This window comes from Cydia amplana, chromosome 13 (assembly GCF_948474715.1).
Source record: "Cydia amplana chromosome 13, ilCydAmpl1.1, whole genome shotgun sequence".
NCBI lineage: Eukaryota > Metazoa > Arthropoda > Insecta > Lepidoptera > Tortricidae > Cydia > Cydia amplana.
In genome coordinates this window covers 6,479,644-6,506,544 of record NC_086081.1, presented here as the reverse complement: position 1 = coordinate 6,506,544, position 26,901 = coordinate 6,479,644, and the positions used below count along the sequence as shown (strand labels likewise).

Sequence of the window (26,901 nt, the reverse complement as noted above, 5' to 3'; positions counted from 1 at the left end):
ATTGTTTTTAGTTTCAATCAGCTACAAAAACAATCTGATAAGCATAAAACTAAAGATATGCGAGAAAATAGAACAGCGTATCGAACATTGCGTGCGCGTCCACTAAAAACGCAGTTAATTAGATTCACAAGCTTAATTAGTGAAATGAGATGACATCATATCACGTTAAGATTCCACTAGGCTGAGAAATCCTCTGATTTCACTAAAGTAACGTTAATGATCGATTACAAAGATGAATGTCCTCAAGGTTACGTAATCGATGAATAGATCGTAGACCTGGACATTTCGCACGCATCATATAGATTTCGCTGAAGAATAATTGAAGGCAATAAATGTAAATAATTAAAGTAACGAGGTGTCAGTTTTGACATGTACCCAACAATCTTGTTGATATTTACCCATTAGCTTGGTCTAGCGAAATGTGGCCTTATTCCTAAATGTGTATTATAGTAGCACAAAAGATACCTATCTAAAATGCGTAGCTCTTGCTTGCATTAGAGCACATCCACGTACAAGTGCGAAGCAATGATTCTCAATTGGTATTATATTGCTAGTAAATTTATGTTGTTGAATACGGCTTCGATCACGGCTCGCGTTGCGTCTATGCATCGCGTGTGTCGCGCTTTCTGCCCGCGGAGTCCCATACTTTTGTTACCAATCATCCAAGATTTTACGATCAAATCAAATTATGAAACGCATCGACTTGTTTCTTAATTTAGTATTTCGAACACCTGTCGAGATGTTCATTGCGTCTGCCTTGACTAGTGTTATAAACTAAATTAAGACGAGAGCAAACATGATTTATAGTAGAACTGTGGTAGAACCAATAAAAGAAAGCAGTTTGGTATAATTGTATATGATTGTTAATAACGTCATAATTTAATTTGGTACTTTATACTTCATCTTCCTCGCGTTGTCCCGGCAAAATACCGCGGCTCATGGGAGCCTGGGGTCCGCTTGGCAACTAATAGTTTTTACGAAAGCGACTGCCATCTGACCTTCCAACCCAGAGGGTAAACTAGGCCCGTATTGGGATTAGTCCGGTTTCCTCACGATGATTTCCTTCACCGAAAAGCGACTGGCAAATATCAAATGATATTTCCTACATAAGTTCCGAAAAACTCATTGGTACGAGCCGGGGTTCGAACCCGCGACCTCCGGATTGCAAGTCGCACGCTCTTACCGCTAGGCCACCAGCGCTTCATTTGGTACTTTATACTTGCTACTTGAAAATGTAGTTGATAAATTTTGTTCAAAAATCTTTTAATTACCTTGTACGAGTATACATAATTAATAATTATATTAATTTAGTAATGATTTGGGATTCAAAATAATGTATAGTAAGTAGTAGGTACCAGCTATCGAAACTGTAATTTTGCAAGTACTAAGTATTATATCAATTAAACGTTAGATGCTCAAAACACTCGTATAATATGAATCAATATAGGTATATAATTTTGGTTATATTGTTATATTGCGACAACACGCATTGTTTTGGAAGATTAGATGGGTGCTTGTAAACAAGGGATATTATTTTGCATATTCTCGTGGCCTATGCATCCTCTATGTTACTATTTATATGTACTTAAATAATTAAATCGGGCCTGGGTGAAATTTTAAACCTAATACCTTATGGGACATCTTTTGTCCTTCTTTCAGCCATATCTCTGCTAACTACTTCACCATTAATGCTCCCATGTGTTAAGTCACCAACGACACAATTAATTCAAATGCATATGAATGGATTTAAATACGAGAGAGATGATCAAAACCAGTTTACGGTCTCGATCTGCATATTGGGCCGTCCCGCGCCTTATCGCGACATTTATATAAATATGATGAAAATCTCCAAAACCGTACATACAAGCTCCGCTTGTTGTAGAAGACACAACAATTTGGGTGGCCAGCGATTAGCTAATCGATATGGCTACTTATGTAAGTATCAAATAATAAACCCCTAAAAATACAGTTTGATGGAATAGCGAGTTGAGAAGTCACGGCACTTATAAATTTTATTACTTTGTTTTCAGAAGAAATTGGCTATGTTAGCCATCCTAGTAGGCAGCTGCCATGCCGGAGGATACCACTACCCTCATGGAAGCTCGTATAGCAGTGGACTCTCGGCTCCCCCACCATTGCCTGCCACTTCGAGCTTCTCACCGAGCAGCTTCCCCGCTGGATCTCTACCCTCAGCTACATATTCCGGCTCGGGCGGATCCATTGGAGATATCAACCACAGTCTGGGATCTAGCATTCTTGGATCCAGTGGCCTGGGTAACATCGGTTCAAGCGGCCTTGGTGGATCATCCATCATCGGAGGTTCTGGCCTTGGAGGATCCCATTACACCGGATCACTCGGCAGTGGCAATCTGGGATCTTTTGGAGGAAGCAACCTAGGTAGCTCCATTCCGTCTGGTTTTGGAGGTTCCATCGGATCTGGAATTGGAACCGGACCAGGTATTGGATCAGGAATTGGAAGTTCCCTCGGAGGTAGCTCGCTGGGAGCACCCCTCGGCGGCTCTTTCAGCGCACCTGCTTTTGATTCCGGAATCGGCGGATCAAACTTAGCCGCCCCACTCGCTCCATCTCTGCCTCTGCCTGCAACTGGATCTTTTTCAAACGCAGGTGCGGTTGATGGGTCCGCTCCCACCGTTCCAGGCGGCGAACCTCCACCACCCGGACCTAAGGCTCCAGTTATCACATCAATTCACGGACTGGCTAATGGCAATGGAGCCCCGACCCGATACAGTGTCAGAGAGGAACCTTACCAAGTCTTCAGGGAACAAATCCACCGAGTACCCCAGCCGGTGCCCGTGCCCGTGCCGCAACCTGTACAAGTCCCAGTCCCACAGCCTTACCCCGTGCAAGTACCAGTGTATAAGGACGTCCCAGTGCCCGTTGTAAAGATCCAACAAGTCAAGGTTGACAAGCCAGTACCTTACCCAGTCGAAAAGATTGTCAGAGTACCCGTAGAGAGGGTAGTAGAAGTTCCTGTGGAGCGTCGCGTTCCTGTTGAAAAAATAGTGAAAGTGCCCGTTGTTAAGCTGATCAAGGTGCCGTATCATGTGGTTAAGAAGTACCCAGTCCCTGTGTTCAAGACCGTGCACCACAAAGCAGTGGCACATCATCACTCTCACGGCTGGCACGCTCCCCCACCTCACTATCACGACCATCACGATCTCCACGACCATCACGACCATCACGATCTCCACGACCATCACGATCTTCATGGCCATGACGACCACCTCGATATCCATGATCACGAGCACGACCTGCACGACCACGGCAGCCTCGGACTCGACCAAGGAATCGACCACCACCACCACGGCTGGAACTAAAATAGAAAATATCGAATCTCATTAGTTTTCAGAGGTCTCTCCATAGCATGAAGACTGAAGTTTAAAGAACCTCATTTTTTGTTATAGGTACATGTTTTGTAAATATTCATATCATTGCAATTAACGTGAGCTCATCGGGGCTGCACTCTAGGGTGATAACTAAGTCATTAATTAGGATAATACAAAGTTTTGTAAATATTTAGTAATATAAGGGATATATTACTGTAATACAACAATTTATCCAAAGAAATCCTAGTATTATTTGATATAAACCCAGTACCTATTGCATAAAAAGTAATTAAATTACCCGACTACCGACTACAGATTTTAAAACCTAAGTACCTACACTTATTGAGTTTCGTTCCACTTGTTTATCTGAAAAGGAAAAATTAAAAAACATAATATAAAATAGTAACCAGACTTTATGACGAGTAGATACTGGCAAAAAAAAAAAGAATTGTCCCCTCACACGAGTTAAATGTTCCTACACCTTCCACAATTAGTGTGGATAATATATAAATACCTATAAACTAAATTATTAAAAGGATGACTACATCTTGTTACCCTCTAATCGTCCTAATTTTTTAAAATCTGATATACGGTATGGATGGATCCTGAAAAATAACGTTACAATATTGCAGCTCTATATGTAATATCGAGATAATTGGCTGGGTCACATTCTAAGACTTTGTGATTTATCAGGCATTAAATCACAGCATTAATAAATAACCCAACAACCAACATGGAAAACCCGACAAATAATAAAGCTACCTATACTAGAAAACAATATTTCGTGAGCCGGAATGTACGAATGTCCCTATGTGGTTTATTAATATGGCTAAAGTGTGAGAAGTAGTTGACAGAGCATATTAGGTTTAGATATACTTGTAGTGTATAATGATTTTCCATCATATTTTCACGGAAACATACGAACGTGTCTTGATTTCAGTCAGTCTACCGAGACTACCGACTCTCGGTGCAAAAAGTACTGACGTTGACTGAAGTAGCATGACAAATACGATCGTTTCCGAGAAAATACGATGGAAAACAATGATGCATACGTAGTGTTGTGAATAACGAGGCTTAAAGACTCTCGAACCCTTAAGACTCTCGAGGCTTAACGACTCAAAAGCGGCAAAGAAATTTCTTACACCCATACGCGTATAATAAATAAATACAATTCTCAAATATAGTCGTGTTCAAGGCTTACGAGTCTTGAGGGCTCGAGTCTTTAAGCCTAAAATAAGCGTTATTCACAACACTGTGCATACGCATGTTCACTAACATCCACTAGACCAGACCGGTCGTCAAATCTAATTCTAATTGGACAGTCTTCAAATTTCAAACATCAAAACTAAGAGGTAAGTACTTACATATATCACTTTGAGTGCCAGAATTTGGTTGTAATTATCATTCGTCACATTATTGCCATTTTATAAAACTCGTGAATACATATTACGAGGATGTTGAGTTCAGTTTGGAGCATGAAAACATGGCGAATAAAGTTATTAGTGTTTTGAAATTGATAAAAGAATAATTGTCTTCGTTTTAGTAGTTGTAATGGATGCGAGCGCGTCTTCAAGATTTCGATTTTAATTTGTGTTATACTAGTTAGTATAGGAGTCCCATACCTATATATTATATACTACCTACTATGATACTGAGGCGCTCCACGGGTTAAAGCAATAAAACGGCATTAGGTTTCAAAATTACAGTGTCTGAATTACAATTACTGATTCTGAACAAGATTTTTGTTTAAGGTTTAGTCACGAACGAAATTATTCAACCGTAAAACAAGCTTGCAAACATTTGAAATCACATTAGATAATATACGATAAGGGCTTAAGTAATAAAATTTTATATCAGTGCTGGTTAGCAGATTGACAATCAAATGGGCGATCAATGTACGTATTGCTCTTGGCTATATTATTTTGATTTAAATCTTCCGCAAACTTTTCTTATGCTCTGGATAGTCTGGATTCAGGAAAAGGGCTACCGTAACTATAGTGAATTTATTGTTTTTACAAAAGTCACAGTATATAGTGTTAAATAATTCTTTGTATATAGAGCATATATAGGGCTGCTTTTACAAACCTAACAGGTATCGGAAAAACCTAAAAGGCCTTTTCAGAATACACCGCTCCGTGCTAATTTATTATTCGTATAGCATTTCAATATTTATTAATGAATTAATAATAGAATTTTTATTTTATTTTAGTTGATTGTTATTTATGGCAACCTTTTCCAATAATATAAAACCCTAAATAATAAAAGGATCATGCACAGTTTATACTATACTTAACTTGTTCGCGGCTTTCCTGTAGACATCTCAAAGTTAAGGGAATCTAAAGCTTAATTCTACATACGCGATACATTTTTTCAGTACTTAGTTAAGACTCAAATAAGAAAAACAGGATGCATACATGTAGCCTTATGTAGCAGAGTCGTTAACTTTTATTGTATTGTCCATTGTCCACAGAAGTGACCTCTTTCTAAAATGTATTTGACCCAAGATAACATCAATGGAAAGCTCACTAAAAAGCTAATCCTCGTAATAATTACGAAACAAACGAAAACGGAAGAAATCTTATCCGACAAACTCGGTCAACTCGAGGTTTATGTCGATGACATAAATACCTAATGCTAGTGAAATTTAAAAAATAAGAATTATAATACCAAAGCGGGCCTATTAATAAACAAGTGACAATCATTGCATAATCTGCCTCCGATTCGGAGGGCCTTATTAATGGTGTGATGCAACGATTTCTCACGCTATATATCAAAAGTGTAGTATTTTACGTAGGTCAAATGGAGATCGTATTATACAGTCGACGTCAACAATATGATGATAATGATGGGATAAATCCCATACAGGGATAAGTTCGCCTTTGTTGGATTTAATTTACTCTGGAACTGTGTTTCTCGTGATTTTATTTCTATGTCCAACAATAGTTACTTATTTGTACAACAAGAGATCAAAGTTTGATATTTCTTCGAGTGCTTATTTTGAGTCCCGTGCAAGCGAAAGATTCTACAGTAGATTCCCGAGCGTAGCGAGTGAATCTAATTTAGAATCTTGAGCGTAGTAAGGGACTCAAAAGCGCACGAGATGTAAATAACTTTGATCTCGTGTAGTTCACAAAACTTTTCACCTCAGCAGTGAGAACATATTAGACAACCTGAAAAATGTAATCCTTCTTCATCACTTACCTATTCACTCATGCTTTTTTAAGATATACTAACAATACTTACTATTTGTAAACTATAGAGATTCTTAAAACTATAATTATTTATTTTACGTGATATTCAGTGTATTTTTTGAGTTCATTATTTTAATCGTACAATAAATAACGTAAAATATAGTGTTTTTATCAGTTTTTATGAAATCTTAAATTTTATTTTCATTAATTAATTATTAAGGTTCCATACTCGTATGTATTTTGGAACGATGCGTTCTGACGTTTTTCGGGGGTCTATTATTATAAACCGTCAATGTACCGTTGAATGTAGTTTGAACTTTTTTTTGTCTCTTTCTTTTTGCGAAAGACGTGAAAGGGACAGAGATAATAGAATCCAAGTATTTCGAACTTGTATTAGACCCCGCATGTTGAAATGACATTTGAATATTAAGGTCATTTGAATCTCATTTTGTCTCACTCAGTGAGCAAAATGCGATTTTGCTCACTGTTTTTAAGTAGCAAAGTACCCTTGTTCGAGCTGCTGAGGTGAAAAGTATATACCTACATACATACATAATATGTTGGGTGTCCAATTCATAAGTTGACAATATCGATCGAACAGAATGAGGTGTTAGGGTCAACTAGGTTATTAGACAATATCGTCATTAACATACATGATCAAATATTTGCGTGTAAGTATTTAGGCATGGGATGGGAGGAGTTTACCGAAGCTGCCCACGGCAGGAGTCAATAAAAGAATATGATTCGAGCCCTACACCAACTGTAGCTATGTGGGGTTTTTGGGGACTAAAAATCGATCTAGCTAGGTTTTATTGTAATTACGCGCCTTTTTGAGTTTTTATATGTTTTCCGAGCAAAGCTCGGTCTCCCATATATTGTGTAATAAAGTTACATATACATTCCTACATACATAAAATATTTGAAGATAAAAATCGGGCCTATACTATCGTCATACTGTTAGGTACAAAATGGTATGTACTGAAATTAAATACCTTGACTGTACAGTCAACAGCAGAAGTTGCTAAGCGGGCGAGGTGTTCAAAATTACCTTGACACGCTCTTATTTTCCTAACAATAAAGTCGCGTCAAGATCATTTTGAACACCTCGCCCGCTTGGCAACATCTGCTGCTGACTGTACTCAAAATGATCTGTACAATTATTACAAGGCAGTAAGGTGAAAAAGTGGATACATCTCTTTGTAGTCGACTGTACATGATATTGTCAGCATGAGATGCAGATAATTTGGAAACCTTCCGCTTTAAGTACTATTGCTGCGAATTTGTAAAAAAAAACCGGCCAAGTGCGAGTCGGACTCGCGCACGGAGGGTTCCGCACCATCAACAAAAAAATAGAGCAAAAATATTGTGTTTGTTGTATGGGAGCCCCCCTTAAATATTTATTTTATTTTATTTTTATTATTTGTTGTTATAGCGGCAACAGAGCGGCATCATTTGTGAAAATTTCAACTGTCTAGCTACCGCGGTTCATGAGATACAGCCTGGTGACAGACGGACGGACGGACGGACAGCGAAGTCTTAGAAATAGGGTTCCTTTTTTTTACCCTTTGGGTACGAAACCCTAAAAATTGTTTTCAAATTGTCGCGCACCAGGAATTTATTTTTTCGAGTTTACCGTAAATTATGTCGACTATACGTTTCTGAACCGTTTAAAAAACGCAATCTGATTATGATTCATTTATATGCGCTGTATAGGCAAATGTTGATACATATTTGTATGCGCATTATAGTTTTATGATTATAACGAAACGTGTGGTGAATAGGTACCTAAGTGGGCCATTTTATTTAAAGTTGTCCCCTACACTTTTCTTTTAATTTGTGAATTTATAAAAAATCCCAATGTTGAAAAAAAAGTGTAGGGGACAACTTTAAATAAAATGGCCCAAGTAACAGTTCTATAAACGAGTACAGTTAAAAACATAAAAAGCGATCAACATGATCTGATATATAATAAGACTTTTTTTGTACGGTTAGAAGTTGAGTTTGTTTCGACGGCTTGATGCGTTGATGTCTTTTATATGTGTCGGCGGCCGATCGTAAGATCAGGCATATCGTGAAATTCCTAGACATATCGTGAAACGTGAAAATCTTTGACCCGTTCCCAGTCGACGGAGCCCCGCGCTACTTCTGGGCAGTTTGCCCTTCGGGCATCTAAAGCAACCTAACGAACCTATCCTACCTATATATTGGTTTAATGTCACTCTCGTCAAAACATTACACAGGAACATTACGATCTGCCTGATCTTACGATCGGCCGCCGACATATGCGAACAGACAAAGCCTAATTTTGTTTATGTGTTCCATTTTAAGGCTTTTGATCGAGAACAAGATCGAGACAGAGGTCCGTGGCGTTTTGCCCGCTCTTCAACTCTGTGTATTTGCGTAAATAACACTAATATGTAGGTATGTATGTTTTTACACTAAGCAACATTGAACTTTCAACCGAAATAAAATGATGATAGTGACATTATCATGCCCTGTGAAACTAGCGCTGTAAAACTAGAGATGCTTCTAACGAGTCTCAACTCTCAACCCTTAGGGGTCCTACCTATCGGCACCTTCCAACTCTAAATAAATATAAATAAATAAGCCTTTTATTTTACATGCAGTATAACATTTCATTTACATGCAACAAAAAAAAATATTATACATTTTCATTTTTATCCATATACAATTATTATTTATTCAAAATATAATTATTAAACATCTCTTATTATTTCAGAAAATATTTTATGAAATCTTAATTTTTATTTTTATTTTTATAATTTAATATATGTCTAAGGTTCAATTTATTTTTATCAATTTAGTTATTGGTATATATTTATTTGTAATGAGAACCCCTCTGTAGGGTAAAGGCCTCCTCCAATTTTGCCCATTGTTTCCTATCCTTTGCCATTTCTTGCCATTTGTCTCCTACTATGTCTTTAATATCGTCGACCCACCTTCTTAATGGTTTTCCCCGTTTTCTTTTCCCTTTGGGTCCTTTCCATGCTACAGTACGGCTCGTCCATCGGTTGTCTTCTGTTCTGGCGAGGTGTCCAGCCCATTTCCATTTTAGCCTCATAGAGTGGAGTAAGAAGTCGTTTTGATTAGTTAATTCTCTTATCTTTGTATGGCGTACCTTATCTTTTCTTCGAATGTTTAGGATGGATCGTTCCATGTTTGCTTGACATATTCTGATTTTTTCCTTTGCTTCTTTTGTATATGTCCATGTTTGTGAGCCGTACGTTAAACAGGGGAGGATGCCACTATCCATTACTTTCTTTTTCACAGTAAGCGGCATATCTCCTTTTAATATTTCTCTGTGCGCCCAGTATTTTTGCCAAGATATATTTATTCTTCTAGTTATTTCTTCTAGATTGTTATCACGATGGAATGAGACTTGTTTTCCAAGGTATATATAAGTATCCACATATTCAAGACTTTCATCCCTTATTTTTATTGATGGTTTTAAATAATTAGTCATAAGTTTAGTTTTTTGCAGGTTCATTTCCAGTCCCACGTTTGCGCTCTCGGCTTCCAACTCTATTATAGTCTAATTAAATTAACTTTATGACAACTTAACAACTGACTTCTCGAAACTAAATTGATGACGTCTGGCCAACTTCGGTCTGTACAGTCGCCAACAGATTAACCGAAGTGGCCAAGGTGGTCAAAAATATGCAATGAGACCTCAGTGAACGAGGCAAATATTTGTGTATCCGATATATTTATTTGATGGCCTGTCTATTTGAATTCACTTTAGGAAAAAACAACGGGTTGCACTCCGGGAGTGCCGACAGAAGTGAAAACTCAATGACTAGTCCAAAATGTCTGCAGCACTATGTATAAATTAATCCATCCTCCTTTCTATTGAAAAACTTTAGTTCCCAAATTGCTGGTCGCTGGTTGCTGGTGAGCTTGTTTAAAATTCGAAATTCAAATTTGTAGCGTTAATTGTTTAAAATTCGAATAGAAATTGTAAAATTACCTTGCAGACCTCGCATCTAAATATGGTCATGATATTTTGAGTTTTATTCACCAGTACTAGAGTTCACTTTTATTAGCGATTTCATCAAGATGTAGCATTATTGAATTATGTCATTGAGTTTTTCTTTGTTGATTTAAATGCCATCGGCCATACGGTCACGTGATCGCCTTACGCCGTCTCGAGTTTATCATTTTTCCCCACCTCAAAAAGTGCCCAGCGCCGCTAAAGAAGTTTTCACTTCAAAAATATGTTAAAAATGGCATTCTAGTACCTATGTAGGACGGTGTTAAAAATGAAAGCTCTTTTTTTCCAATGAGGAATTATGCATGTATAGGTAAGTATGTGAAAACATTTAGTATCACCATTTTCTGATATAAAATAGTTGAATTAAATGTCAGCAGATTTCCACGACATTTGGTTTTATTACGAAAAACCATAATAGCGATTTAAAGCAGATTAAATATTCCGAAAACTTCCAGTCCCTAAAATGCAGATGACAACGTTGACCGAGCTTTAGTCTGCTTTATGTTTAAATCAAGTCACTTGCATAACCTTAGAAAAACGGTGACCCTATTGAAAACAGATTTACCTACTTATGAACAATCGATGCCAGAAATATGTATACAATTTTCGCCTTATTACAACGACGTAAGATGCACAAGTGCGAACACATGTTTGAGGTAGCCCGGACTTGGTTCGCCCGCCATCAGAGATGACGATTGGACGCAACAATATCCGACCAATTAATTTATTCATGGATGTCGCATCACCGCCAAGAAGTTCTTGTTGTATAAATATGAGGACAGTCGCGTTATCTCATCACAAACTACCGAAACTTAGAGACAACAACAACTTATTTTTTTAGGCTGGCTTTTAAAGCGTTTAGCTAAAAGCCATGGCGTTTATAGTAAGTTGATGATTAATGACACTATAAAAATGTTATCTTTATCATCTGATACCTATTTGAAATTCTGTCACGGAGCGATAAAATAACATTACATATTTTAAGCTCCATCACAATTTTAAGGTATTTTAAATAATAACTAGTTATATATATTTTTCTGTTCCAGATTAAGATTCTCTTCTACACCGCATTAGTCTACGTATGTAGAGGCGAGGCCCCGCTACGACACGACTCATACTCAGCATCCGCCCTGTCCGCCCCGTCAGCTTCCTATGGATCACGAAAATCACGATCATTGGCCTCATATGGCCCTCCATCGACGTCATATGGTGTTCCATTTTCTTCAGGCAGTTTGAATTTGGGACAGAACCTGCCACCAGCGCCACAGCCCGCTTACGGCCCGCCGTCTGACCAGGAAGGCAGCCTCCTCCTCGACGAGACTCGCTCTCCGGCAGCACCACCAGTTTCGAGCGGATCTCTCAATCTGGGTGAGCCCCGCGTCATCGGATCGACAGTGCAAGTGGGCAGACCCGTTGCCTCGGCCACGAGATACGAGCTCCAGTCTGTCGTGCAAAACGTCGTCCGTCGCGTCCCGATCGAAGTAGTGCGTCACGTCCAAGTTGCGGTCCCGCAACCCGTGGCCGTGCCCGTTCGTCAGGAAATCAGAGTGCCAGTGCCCCAGCCCTACCCAGTCCAGGTCGAGGTCCCCAGACAAGTGCCGTACAATGTGTACCAAACGCAAAACATAGAGGTAGAGAGGCGCGTGCCTTATGAGGTTGTGAGACAAGTGCCCGTTGAAGTGATCAGGAAAGTGCCAGTGCCGGTCGATAGACCCTATGAAGTGATCAGGAAGATCCATGTACCAATCGAGAAACACATCCATGTCCCAGTGGCTGTCTGGAAGCCGTACCCCATCAACATCATCAAACACGTCACCCACTACCAAAAGAAGAAGTGCTGCGGTTGGTGAAAACTACAACCATAGGATGTAAGTCGTGATCATGCCAAATAGTCAATAATCCTGTAAATAAATAGTTTTAAGATGTACATATACCTACCTACGTAATAAAAGATACCTTAAACCATTGTCTCGCAGTTTTTATTAGGAAGTAACTAGTTTCAGTCATTTTATAATATACATATCAAAGAATTATAAAAAATGAACACAGAGGGCAGAAATAAAATAGGTATTAAGCTATGTAAAATTTCCATGAGATTTATCACTCGACAAAGTATTCTGCCCTAGTAGCACGGTCGCATTTTTATGGTTTATCACCATGCCTGTCACGTTCTAACAAGTATGTAAGTGCGAAAGTGACGGGCATAGTGATAGTCGATAAAAATGGAACCGTGCTGAGCCCGCTGAAGGCGTAAGTCAAAGTTCAATATTAACTATGTAATCAAATATTGTCGGGAAATTATTCCGTGTGATAATAATATGTGTGAGTGATTAATATATACCTAACTCAGTTTTATAGTCAACATTTTTGGCTAATTTAGGGCGAAAAGTTATAATAGTTGGAATTTTTATTTATTGAAAGAAAGAATGAATAAACAATCATTGCAAATCTGCAACGTCTGCGAACGATGATATAAGCTTAAAATAAATTTAAAAGTGGAATAATGACTGTCTAAATGACGTAATAAGAGTAATTATTCCACTTTTAAATTTATTCTAAGCTTAATAAAATCTAGATTGACCTAATCTAGTCTATTGTGCCTACTTGTTTGCAAATAAACATTGAAATTGAAATTGAAATTTTTTGAGATGATTTTTTGGGCTTATACCCCTGTGACCAATTGCACCAACCACAGAGAGACTGACGACATCGACATTGACAGATTGATCAACGTTACTCAGCAGTGAGCTATGAAACTTCGATTACAATAAAATTTAACAGTGGCAGCCGGTTTTTGCAACTGGCACTTAATCTGTTAAGGCCCCGTAGGTTCTTCTCTCACTCTCACTGAGCGTAAGCTTGAGCCAGATAGCTGTGCGTAGTGTGCGTGCCCGGAATCGCCGATATATTGTTTTAAAATTTTGGAAGTTTTAACACAAAAAAGGAATCGATGAGTTCAATCAAACATAAATATCTGGGAGACCGAGCTTTGGTCGGAAAACATATAAAAACTCAAAAATGCGTGTTTTCCCAGAGATTAGACCTAGCTAGATCGATTTCTCGCCCCCCAAAACCCCCATATAGCAAATTTCATCGAAATTATTAGAGCCGTTTCCGAGATCCGCTCGAGATTTCTAAAATTTTGAAAAAATACACAAAATAGTTATTTACCTATAGATGACAGGAAAACCTATTAAAAATGTGCAGTCAAGCGTCAGTCGGACTTAATTATGTACTTAGTTTTTGATTCGAGCCCTACGGGATTTTAGAGACATTTCATTCATACGTTCCACATAAAAAACACATTATTAAAAATTTAGTAATGTACCCTCGGAACGCGAGTCCGACTCGCACTTGACCGGTTTTTATATGATTCAAATTTCAAATTGATGTTAGTTAAGTACCTATACCTAATGGAACATAGAAGAAAATAAAACAACCTAACCCTTACTGAAATTAGTCTCGACAGCACCGGCTTGATGGGTTAACAGTGTTAACACAAATGTGTGAAAATCACTTCTCAACGTGAACACTGTGAAGAATGTTTTTTCAATTCCACTTCACCGTTGACTCTTGTTTGTATGTATACATTGAAGATGACTACCTATCGGAAATGCCTATTGTCATGTCTCTTCGTATTCTATTCTGAAATATAGGTACTTACAATTAGAATATTTAGATGTATAGGACACTTTAACTCCTTATAAAAGTGGTGATTCATTAGTACCACAATGTAATAGTTAGAACCATATTGTTAAGTACAGTATTTAATTTGATAATGACCGAGAACCACCTCGCCCCAAATTAAATCACCTAGGTACTTACATCGTAGCCTACATGACCTACATCACCCCGCGGAGGCAGATTCACCTCAAATTAACAGAATCTGCGTTCCATTAGCAACGCGATGACAGATATTTCAAAATGCCGGTGTATTATGCCATAATTATATCTGTGCATGTAGATTCCAGCAGGCAATATCAGTATAAAACTATAAAACCACTGTCTTTGTACCCTACTTGCATATTTTCAACTTAATGCGTAATTTTAAGAAGTATTCGGGTTTTAATACATAAATAATAATTAGACCAGATCCGTAACTAATCCAGATGTAATCATTAAAATCCAGATACGCCTGCTGTTAGTCACGAAACACGCTATTAAAAAATTGACTAGGAACCCCAGGACTATCGTACAGACTAAAAAAAACAGCGTACAACAGTCAATTCTTAACGATTTCTTGCAAATGAAGAATTTTGGCACAAAATAGAGAACTTAATTATATGCACTAGATTCTTTGGTCATAAAGATTATGGCAATTTTAATTATTCATTTAGTTAACCCTCATCAATATTAAGTAGATTTTTGTGAAGTGGGAAATGATGTCAATTAATGAAAATTGCGTCATAAACGCATTTATTACGTATATTACGTAAAATCTATGGTATAAAGAGATATTCTGGGAAAATATCGATAGTAATATCGATAGTTATCGATAAACCAATGATAAAATACTATCCGAATCAATGATTTTAGTACGTTACAGTATCTTTACGTGGTTTAGCTTAGAACATTCTCGGTAAATTTTGCAAATGAATGTGCAAAATATAGGAAAGGTATAGAGATTCTTTGATTTTTAATCTTATCACGGATTTTACTTAAATAACTGTTCCATTATAAATGTAAAATAAAATTATTTTTTACGTAATTTTACTTACACTAAGTGTAAAGCTTTTTAAAGTTTAGACACGAGATGGACCTATATAGGTACGGTAAATTCCGTATTAAAAACATTTCAATACGTTTCACAATTTTGATTATATCCACTCCAATTTCTGTATTTAAAGTTATAAATTACCATAAACAGTCGATTTAATTTCACTCAGTGATTTCATCGACACGATCACGGCACTATAACTCAAATGGAGAGCTAGTTACGATCCCAATACTGTTTTCGAATACAGAAGCGGTGTATATAATTTCTTGTTTGGCTTACTTCCGACAGACGCTAGGCCGCGCCCCGACCATCAGGATCATCCGCGCTGCAGCCATGGACATCTCCGTGAGTATCCTTGGAAAAACAAAGTTTTTATTAAAAAACGGAGCCTAGGAAAGCTATGGTATTTTGGAGTTGTAGTTTTTTTAGCAAGTAGTCTGTTCTATATTATCAACTGAGAAAAGGTTTATGCATCGTTTTGAATGTTTTGATATGACACTTAGGCAAGGCGTACCTAACATTTAGTCAAATCAATTTTATAACTTTTAGTCAAGGCAAGAAAGTTAGTGACCTAGAGTTGGATAAGTCGGATGTATACCAACAAATTTAATGACGGCTAGGTGTAAGTTTGTTAATATATTGAGAGATGAGAATTAAATGATTCAATTGACTTTGGTTCGTATAGTTTTGCTGACAATTAGTGTAGCTTATGGTTATGGCGCACTTTATGAAGAACTGGAAAATGTTTTTCATTTGTAATATTAGAAAAGGAACAATGATGCTCCGCGGGTGTTATATAGCTTTATTAATTTGTTGTTGTAATTTTAGGCAATAAGTACAACAATACAATTTAAAAAAATATTTATATGGTACTTTTCAGATCCAGTTGATCCTGTCAATATTATGCCTCAGGGCTGCTCAGGCCAGTCCTCCAGATAAGGGATCTCAAAAATTGGAGGCATCACAGCCACAATATGCCCGGAGGTACAAAGAAGTGGTAATGTACCTAACTCCTACGCAAATTAAGAATTATGAGGCAGGACATGGTATTCCACAAATAAATTATGAAGAACAGGCGCTTCTAAAGGCCCAATACGAACAAGAACAAGTCGCACAACATGCTCCTACGTTTATTTATACACAGCAGAACCCAGCAACAGGGATACCTATTAATGACGAAGAAGGACAAATAATCCAAAGCACACTTGACATTTTAGAAGCCAATAAAATGCAGTTTCATCTTGCGCAGGAAAATAATCCTAACCTTGAAATAACGAGAGCTGAAGAAGATCATGATTCTGATATCCGACCCATCGTAGAGCCAAATGTTGAAAATGAAGAAAAAATTAAAATCGAGCTTCTGCAGAAGCAGCAACAACAGCAACATCAACAACAGCAACAGCAACACCAACAGCAACTTCAACATCAATATCAACATCAACAACAACAACAACAGCAACAACAACAACATCAGCAGCAACTGCAGCAGCAACAAGAACAAAATAAATTAATAGAACAAGCCAAAAAACAACAGGAACAGATTGCTAAAAGCGACGCTTATATTCATTTCTTCTCCAACCAAAAGCCAGATAATCTACAAAAAATTCAGATATTCCACCCTGAACCTTATTCTATAAATCTGGATGAAGAGCTAAGGCTGCAAAAAGAAAAGAACATAGAAATTCAGCAAGATCCTTTACTGCGTCAGAATTTTAAACTTATCCCATATGAATATATCGCGGAGCAAAATGTTCAGCAAAAAGTACGAGATGACCTTATCAAGCAGGGCCAAAAGCAAATCCAGCAACAGCTGTTTGTGCCTGCTGAAGAACCGTGGCGCCCCATCATTAACCCTCAAAAGGAATATCAACACCAATATGCTCCACAATTCACTAGTCTCACTAAGAACATTGATCTTGAGAAGATAATTCAGGAAATTCAATTAGAGAGAGAAGCAGCAAAAATCCACGCAGAAAATATTGCCAATTCACCGCCTGTTGTTATTCATAAAGACATTAGCATAATTAAACGCCGCCCCGTTCATGTAATCAAGCACGTGAATATTCCATACCCAGCGCCGTTTTTCGTGCCCGTCCAGAAGCACGTAGAAGTCAAGGTGCCCCAGCCCTACGCGGTACCGGTGGAAATTGTCAGACACGTTCCTGTGCCAATAGTGAAGACTGAAACAGTGGAAGTGGAAAAACCCGTGCCATATGAAGTGGAGAAACATGTACCAGAAATAGTCGAGAAAAAAGTCTACGTCCCTGTCGAAAAACCATACACCGTAGAACGTATCGTTCCTGTTGAAGTTAGGAAAGAGATTCCCGTTGCGATCCCTGTTCATAAACCGGAAAAACTCACTGTTATACGACACGTCTGGAAACATTAATTTATAGATAAGCTATATAGTATTTAAGTTGACTGCTTTTGTTGAGGCTGATCTAATAAAAGACTTAAAATGTTTTTGTAGTTTGCCTTACCAAGCTTCTGACGCCTACGGAAAAACTAGCCGACTGCTTGTTCATGCAGCTTGTGTCGAGTTCATTTTTGTAGGCACTTATCATATGTGATTATCACCTTCGAAATTACATTCTACAATTCAAATGTATATTAGGTAGGCCAAAGTCATATTCCATAATAACACGTCACAATCAAGTTATATTTTCTAAACATAATCACTAGGTATAGGTATAGGTTGGGTTTAATTTACACATTCTGAATAGGTAAAAACATTATAATACCAAGTACTGTATCAACATCCACATCACAACTCGTAACAGTCGTAACTCACCGAGGGCATGGCATGAGTGGTGGGGATAACTGACAGAACGGGATAGTCTTATGTATCTTTCACTAGGAGTAGCAGAGAAAGCGCTATTATTGTTTGTCTTTGTCACAGTCTCATATTTTTTTATTCCCCACCGTAGTTTATGGTGGGATACAAACAATGCGTAAACGTCAAATTGGTGTGAAACATATGAACAGTGCAAAGATTATCAGGAAAAATATTGAAATCAGTGTTTCGTGTGCATGTAGTAGTACTTAACAATTCAACAAATATGGTGAATTGCTCAGTTTTGCGCTGCACAAGTGACTGCCGGCAAAAACAGGACAACGTATCATTTCACAGGTAAATACAGTATTTTATACTTCGGTCACATTATCATGCTTAGTAACAGCATCCTACAATCTATATCAATTAAAATCTGAGTAGAAAAAGCATTTACAGTAAATAATAACTCGGGTAAAATAATTAACCTATAAATATTTCCTGATAAATTAACCGACCAAATTACGTACGCATATTGACAGTAAGCCGTCACCCTTTTAATAACGTGTATTCAATTTAGTCGCATTGCTATTAGTCGAGGGATACCAGCCCGTGATGCATACAATTACCCCAAAATTCGGGTATTTTGTATTTTAATAACATTTTTATAAATAATTTTGCTGTAGAACTGGACATATAATACGAACAATAAAATTGAACTGTGTTTAAATTAGAATGTAAATTATATTTATTTAAGCATTACGGATTCTTTCTAACGTTATAGGGGGTTTTGCCACGACTCAGAGAATCTAATTGATATGCTGCAGGCACTAATTCTTAATTTTGCAATAAGAGTGACAGATTACAAAATGAATATTTCGTTTATTACCTCCAGATTTCCACAAGATGCAGGCACGCGTGCCAAATGGATTTTAGCAACCGGAAGGAGAAACTGGGCACCGACGCAAAACTGCCGGATATGCTCAAAGCATATTACGAAAACCTACCTTTTCTATTTCTTCCTGTGGCACACAGTATGCTAAAAATTCTTTCTTTAGGCGTACTTGTAATATGTATAATGAATCGCTTAATGATATAGGCATTTTTGTTCATAGTTTGTCCGTTTTCAAGAACAAAGTTCGACATATTTTGTTTACTAGTAATTGAAAAATTGTTTCAAGTAAATATTTTGCATTGTTTTCTTACTTTATTTGCGTGTTGTACTCACAACTATACCTACGGGTAATTTATAATTAAGTAACCTATTTACTTTTCATTGTAATAGTCAACTTAGTAACGTATGAAACTTTAGGCCTATTTTTAGTCATTTTTGTAAGACTTATTTGTATAGCCTGACCAGTAATATATGATAATTGTCAAGAGGGCGCTGTTATTCTCATGTATAGGGTGACAATTCAGTGTAGTATGAAAAAATTAGTTCGAGTGAAATTCCGCAACATGGCGCACCCTCAATAGATCCTGGTTCACCTATAAAAGGCTGTTTGTTTTCTAAATAAAAAAAAAAAAAAGAAAATTGGCCCATTGATATTTTATTTATCGCTGCGTCTTACGTAGGCGAACAACTCGCGAACGTGATTAAAATTACCCCAATATTTGATAATATTGGGGTAATTTTTAATTATATGGTATCCCCGGGTTTGTGACGTCATCTATGTCTATCCCTTACGGGGGCACGCGGTAGGCCACATCTATAGAAATACTACCATCTATGTAACTCACAGACACATATACCTATCAATCAAGTGTCATAACAAAATACCGGCCAGTACATGGTCACTTTTTCAGCTACTGCTTCAATTCATCCTCCTTCCGATTAATTGAATTGCTAAGCAAGCTAAATACATTAGTAGTGTAGGTAAGTATTGTATAGAAAGTTCGGATTGCTAGCAGCATACAAAATCGTTACAAGGAAGTCGAGATGTCTCTCAAAACAAACATTTAAGATGTGTATTAGTCGTATATTGCGCAAATAGTCCGAGGCATACGAAATGACCCAGATTATGGGTGCTATAATTTTCGCTTGCGTCTTGCAATTTTCTATTGATTTCATAAGCGTGATACAATTTCCTTAAATTGAATTAACTGTTACATTTCTATAAATTTATTAGGTATGTATATTAATTCCTCAATTCTCTCTGTGGGTAGATCTGATATTTGTGATATACGCATTTGGGTAAGTAAATAAAGTACGAGTCAGTCTTAGTTCATTTTACTTTCGATTTGTCTAAATAAAATATTAGACAATACAAATAAGAAATAGGCACTTTCACATATTTTACTCCGTAGGTACCTACTGAATATATATTGTACGTACTTCCAATTTAACTTATAATCGCGCATTGGTCTTTATTCAAATGCACATTTGATTACATATTTAAGTTTTTTGAAAAATAGTTCAAAGAAGACACATTTAAGATTCTAAATCTTAGCTGTTGTAATATAGGTACTTATAAACAATGTGTTTTGCAAAACGCGTTTTACAATAATTGCCTGTTGGATATGTGGACCAATGCGTGCGCCCATCCGACGATAGCATGAAGGCCAAGATGACCCAACTGACTGTATTGTTCTAATGATGTTGCGTTTTGAGAAACAGGCCCCGTAGACAACATGCCAATCGCTAACGCTACGTAGCGAACGATACGCAACTGTCACTGTCACACTAATATGGACGAGTGATAGAGAGACACAAAGCGATTCTATGGCGAAGCGATAGCGGTTTACTTGTCAACTTCTTGTAGTGTAACTAAATGTACGGTAGTTATAGTTGGTCAAACCAATTTGTCAGTCAGTAAGAACCAGGAAAACGATACTCATGCTTTTCTTTTGGGTGCTAGTACTAATGTAAGACAAAGATAGTATCATTATCTGTCTATGTTTGAAATGAGACAGTCCTTTGACAAACCATAGAACAGAGGTAACTGTCATAAACTTGACAGAATAATTATTGTTGCGTTGGATAATGTATGACATGTTTGTTACCTATCTATGACCTATCTAAGACGTGTCAAGGGTCGTCATGCACTATGAAATGGTGCGATAAATACATAGAATTAATATGACTAGAACAACTGTCAATCTTCAAAAGTGCGACCAAAAATGAAATGCAAGTGTGTGCGTAAATTGTCTATGTGAGATCGAAAATAGTGATGTCATGTTACAACATATTAATAATCTGTCGATGTTTGATTGCTTTATCGACTACTTTTTCAAATGTGTTATTTTAAACGTTAAAATTCTACGACATTATGACGTATAAATAACACTTGCACTGCGTGTACTATCAAAATCGTTGCAGACTTATCTTAATGTAACTCTTACTGTGTTGGAAAGTGAAGTTTAAATTTACCGCTAAACATGAGCACCTTCAAAAAGGTATAACAATCGTTATTATTTGAAGTCGGTTATAAAAGCTAGTATCTTAATGATGTCTTGTGAAGAAATAATTACATAGCTATTAATATACCGACAAGTTATCGATACTGTCATATGAACATTTTGTCAAGCCCTATCGTAAAGTAACAGGTCATGTTTTTACACAAAATATTTTAAATTATAGACTAATATGATAAAATATTAGCACACAAAGGAAGAAAAACTTATAATGAACTTTATAAACCGGCTTCTTACACTTTTTACGCTGTTAATTTGACAAAATATCGTTATGAAAATTTCGCTAGGAATATCATAAATCCTCTGAAATTAGTGTTTGCTTGGATTATTTGGCACTGTAACACTGAAATCCGGCACACTACAAGACACAATCTTCACTGAATTACTTTATTTAATACTTTTCGTCCTAATCCGTGTATATTTTTCAATTTGAAAATTACTGTGATACGCTCTTGGCCGTCCGCGGCCGTCGTCAAAGTCAAAAGTGGTCACGTTTTCTCATTGGTAGTCTGACTCTTTCGCACTCATGGTATGTTCATATACGTGATGGCTTCCCTTTCGCACACTTCAGCTGTCTGTCAAGCGCGAGCGCGAAAATGACAAGTCTGTGGATAAATATTAGTTATTACCAATATGTTATGTAGTACCATGTTTACCTGAGTGGTAATCGATTCCAGTAACTAAAAAGTAATGTCACAAAAATTAATTCAGTGACACAGATAATATTTCTAGCTGTTTCTTTGTTATTAGGTAGAGATTTCTCGGAAAACACCGTAGGGCAATATCAAGCTTTCCATGCTACCGGCCAAATCGAGACGGTTTAAAAAGCAAATTGGTCAATTTCTTCTCCAACACTTATTTCATTTCATTATCTTATGTAATCCAATTGTTTTATTATTCATAGTAACTTTGATTATAGGTATGTTGAGCGTTTAAAGTGTTTTAGTTTCTTATAAAATTGCTAATAAACATTAAGTTTATTGTACGTAAACTGGGATTCGTTGTGTATTTTTTTTTTGTAAATTTAATACCTAGTAGTGTCTGTTCGGAAAGAGAAGAGTCGTGGAATGTATTGGGCCCCATACATTCCACGACTCTTCTCTTTCCGCACAGACTCTACCTACCTAGGAAATTTACTAAATTAAAATACAAGATAATTAATATGCCATTTACATTAGAAATATGTTTATCTCTCAATCATTTCTTTATACATAACGAACTGGTATTACATGATTGAGTTCCTGGCGAGTTATGTCCATACTAAACAGACTGGCCGACCGTAAACATTGTTAATTAGTAATTATGGTCTTAATAGGCTATCTTGGGTTGTTTATTTATGTATTCCTGATTGTGGTATTATTTAATAACATAATCGTAACTAGAATAAAATAAATTAAAAACTAGCTTTAATCTAAAATAGGCCTTTGAGGCATTGTACCAAGGATGCTGGCGACATTTCCTCGCTGTATCGCAATGCTGATACGAACTAGAATTATAACTTTTCAGATAAATCGAATAGAATATACGGAGACCGAAAAATCTCTTAATTTGAGTAGCCCCCTTTTATATAACATAAAATTCCCCAAATGTGTTAAAATACAGTTTTGTAGATAGACCCAAGGAGTAGACTAAAATAAAATATACTTTGTGGGATGTTACTGTTCTGAACCCTGAAGTGGTCTTAAAAACTTTATCATGCCAAATAAAAGAGCAATTAAAAAAACCAACAGTTTATTAATATCACAATTTCACTGAGACTCAAAGGTCGCATCAAGTTATACAATTAAGTACTAACGAGTATTAAGCGCAGAAACAACTACAGATAGTGACACATCAATCAGTTGATCAAGCCTGGCCGGGTTCGGGGACTTTCTAAAGCCTATTGCAACTTACAGGTTAACGAGTTATTTTTTTTCATTTAGGTACTTACACTTTAAAACAACTAGCAAATATTTTTGTAACTTTACAAACTGGTTATGTCTATCACATCTCAAGAATTCACGGAACGCTTAATAATTTTACTACTAAATCTACGTCAGGTACATTTGTCACTCAGAGTTCGAAGCCGTACTATCAAAGCTTAAGCCGAATCGATGCAACTAAATGCTACGATTTTAGTTTAATAATCAACAGGCAAGATAGAATTAAATATATCAGTCGGTGGAATGTTCCACTTTGACATGCCTTTAAGGAATCACCTATGGTTTAAAGTTTAGTATCCGCCGTAGCCGTGACCGCTGTCTTCAGAAAGGGCGTGCGCATGTTCGGCGAAGTAACCCTCGTGGGAAGCGGGAGCCTCGGCGTAGGCCTTCAGACCCTCGGCAGCCTCGAAACCATGGTGCTCCAAACCGCCTTGATGCTCAAGTCCATGACCTTCAAGGGCGGCGTGGTGCTCGAAACCTCCATGATGCTCAAGACCGCCGTGCTCAAGGGCAGCGGCAAGATGCTCAGTGTCGAACCTGTGGTCTTCAAGCACGAGACCGTGGCCATGGCTGTGCTCGGTCTCAGGGTGGATCTGCTTCAGGGTGGACTCATGCTTGCCCTTTTCGAGCGGGTGCTTCAGCAGATGGCTGTGCTCTTTCTTCACGTACACGGGAACGGGGTGGAAATGCTCGAACTTGATTGACTGATGTGACTTAGCGTGCTCGTGCTGCACATGATGGGTGTGCTCCGACTCGCCTATGAGCGCGTGGTGGTCGTACTTCTCCTCGATTTGAGGTGCTTCCTCGTGGATTACGCCGGGATAAGCGGCCACCACGGCCAGGAATCCCAAGAAAATCTGGAAATAATGAATTACTAATTAGTAAAAGCCAAGAATTCCCTCTACAGTCTGATGCATCTAAACAAACAGAGCGCGGCTATAATACCGAAACCAGTTTTGCACCACTGAGAAGTGCAAGGAACCCTAAGCGTTACATAACGAGAAAGGAAAGGCTTCCTATAAACTCGAATGTGTGTCGATCAGGAAGATTGTATTCTAACCACTTGGAATCCACACATAAATGAATTTCGATAACGAAGTCACTAGTGCTAATGCTAATTTATGTCAAATTGATATGTATGTAGGCTCGTGATCGACATGTTTTTTGGCTGTTTCACAACACGGTTGAACCGATTTAGATTGCACGACCGTCACTGGCACTTTAATGAATACACTGATTGTGAGTTACGCACGTGGTACTGCATGCTGGTTGGAGGACCTTACTGTGCGAGAGGGTGGTGGGTAATGCTAGCACTTGTAATTTGCATCGCTTATATACCTGGTTTCTCTGCGGCAGTGTGTGAGTGATCGTTACGTATGCTCGAATTGTCAAGCGTCGCGAAACAATAGATAGAAAATGTTGAGAGATTTATGGAAAAACTAGTCGATTAAAGACATTAGGAGGAGTTTGCTTCCATTATCATGTAACGTCTTACTTGTAGTGTAATTGTTCCGTAATAGAATCGAAAGAACCTGATTAGCATACATAATGGCGCTTATTCAAATTGATTTACTTAGAATACCTATACCTACTCAGATAATTGCGTGTCTTGGTAGCATTGTTTTGTAAGTAGTTTTTGTAAGTTTGGTATTCTAATAACTACTAAGACAATAGAACCCTAGAAAGTGGGAAAAATAAAATTCATAGAATTTGTAGTTATTCTTTAGCAAATATTTTGAATGAATTCTTATAATATCGACCCGCCCCGGCTTCGCACGGGTTAACAAATTATACACCTAAACCTTCCTCTAGAATCACTATTGATAGATAGGTGAACGCCGCATGAAAATCCGTTCAGTAGTTTTTGAGTTTATCACAACCGGTGTTTTATAAGGTGTATTGTTATTGATGCTACATATATTATTACCTATATGTCCTATTACTGAGTGGATTTTTAAATAGGTAGGTAAGTAAATCGGATTCGTCGCTGACTATTATTTGCCTGAAATCTGTAAATACGTGAATTAAAACGTTAAGGAAGATACCATTATTTCTGGTAGCTTGTTAATTAACCATCTTGACACGCCAATTGTTGGCTTTTTTTAAGTATATTACTCGCCTCAATGGAATCACATTTTTAAAAGGAAGGATTTAATTGATTATTATTTTCATACGAGTAGAGGCAGTCATTTAATCTACAAATAAGAGTGCTGGAGTAGAAAAAAAAATTAAAAGTCGGTAATGGTCACGATGGCTGGACTATGTTTAGGTAATCTTATGTCATATACTTATTTGGATTGGATCAAAGCAAAACAATATTCAAAACCCAAGTCAAGCTATGATTGGGATATAGTTTTTTAGTAAGTACAGCAGACAACGAAGCAGACCGATACGATCAAATTTAATTATCAGTAGGCGTGAATAGAGCGAGCGGCACGCGGCATATCTGTAAGGTTTAACGGGGTTAAGAAGTCATGCAATTTAATATTGGATTGCGGCCATATTATTTAATCATAAAGGAATCACGATATCTACGATACTACAATACATGCATAATTGTTTTTTAAAAAACGGCGGGGGTCAATTATTTTTAACAAGCTTTTATTAGGTCGACCTGTATGTAACTAAAATGTAATGGAATCTAAGGTAACTATTTTAACCATCTTCCAAGGATCGTAGCGTCATGAAAATTGGCAGCTGTATGTAATTCTGATGACAATACAATAATATGGTACTGTCGAACTGATCTGATGATGGAGACAGGTGGCCATAGGAACTCTCGACCTGTATGTAACTAAAATGTAATGGAATCTAAGGTAACTAATTTAACCATCTTCCAAGGATCGTAGCGTCATGAAAATTGGCAGCTGTATGTAGTTCTGATGACAATACAATAATAAATATGGTACTGTCGAACTGATCTGATGATGGAGACAGGAGGTGGCCATAGGAACTCTCGACCTGTATGTAACTAAAATGTAATGGAATCTAAGGTAACTAATTTAACCATCTTCCAAGGATCGTAGCGTCATGAAAATTGGCAGCTGTATGTAGTTCTGATGACAATACAATAATATGGTACTGTCGAACTGATCTGATGATGGAGACAGGAGGTGGCCATAGGAACTCTGTGATGAAACAACGCAACCTAATTGTGTTAGGGGTTTTTAGAATTGTCTCGATGAGTATTAGTTGTCTGTCGTAAGAAAAGTACAGTCAGCGATAAAAGCTTGTACCAAAAATTAAATTTTTGCCAAAAACATATTAATATAATATACTTACATTAAAACATCTTCATCCATATATTTTCGGAAAATACTGATATCAGAATTAGATAGTTGAACAGGTAATTTTGAAATTTAGGAGCGTATTTAAAATGTTTAGAAATCATAATCTAACAAATATAAGAGCCTAGGTAGAGAGTACCATTTTGTACCATTTGGAGTTGAAACTGGGACCCCATGGACCTACCATGGGGTCCCAGTGCGCATAAGTTGTTTGCAGAAATCGTAAAGCGTCTGGTTGACG

The 26,901-nt window shown here is 37.3% G+C and overlaps 4 protein-coding genes across 4 annotated transcripts; 3 read left to right on the top strand and 1 right to left on the bottom strand.

Moving 5' to 3' along the window:
• The first annotated feature begins 1,820 nt into the window (after positions 1-1,820).
• On the top strand, positions 1,821-3,338 carry LOC134653699 (fibroin heavy chain-like). The gene is made up of 2 exons (XM_063509091.1): positions 1,821-1,935; positions 2,031-3,338. Exons 1-2 carry the CDS (start codon positions 1,924-1,926, stop codon positions 3,336-3,338), a joined length of 1,320 nt encoding a protein of 439 aa, XP_063365161.1. The 5' UTR covers positions 1,821-1,923.
• Positions 3,339-11,421: 8,083 nt separating this feature from the next.
• Positions 11,422-12,487, top strand: LOC134653698 (uncharacterized). The gene is made up of 2 exons (XM_063509090.1): positions 11,422-11,433; positions 11,597-12,487. The coding sequence occupies exons 1-2, from the start codon at positions 11,422-11,424 to the stop codon at positions 12,398-12,400; spliced, it is 816 nt and encodes a 271-aa protein (XP_063365160.1). The 3' UTR covers positions 12,401-12,487.
• A 3,055-nt stretch (positions 12,488-15,542) lies between these two features.
• Positions 15,543-17,690, top strand: LOC134653258 (bromodomain-containing protein DDB_G0280777-like). The gene is made up of 2 exons (XM_063508581.1): positions 15,543-15,612; positions 16,148-17,690. The coding sequence occupies exons 1-2, from the start codon at positions 15,601-15,603 to the stop codon at positions 17,654-17,656; spliced, it is 1,521 nt and encodes a 506-aa protein (XP_063364651.1). The 5' UTR covers positions 15,543-15,600; the 3' UTR covers positions 17,657-17,690.
• Positions 17,691-23,381: 5,691 nt separating this feature from the next.
• On the bottom strand, positions 23,382-24,865 carry LOC134653432 (histidine-rich glycoprotein-like). The gene is made up of 2 exons (XM_063508794.1): positions 24,626-24,865; positions 23,382-24,230 (listed from the first exon to the last, which is right to left on the bottom strand). The coding sequence occupies exons 1-2, from the start codon at positions 24,635-24,637 to the stop codon at positions 23,664-23,666; spliced, it is 579 nt and encodes a 192-aa protein (XP_063364864.1). The 5' UTR covers positions 24,638-24,865; the 3' UTR covers positions 23,382-23,663.
• Between the last annotated feature and the right edge of the window lie 2,036 nt (positions 24,866-26,901).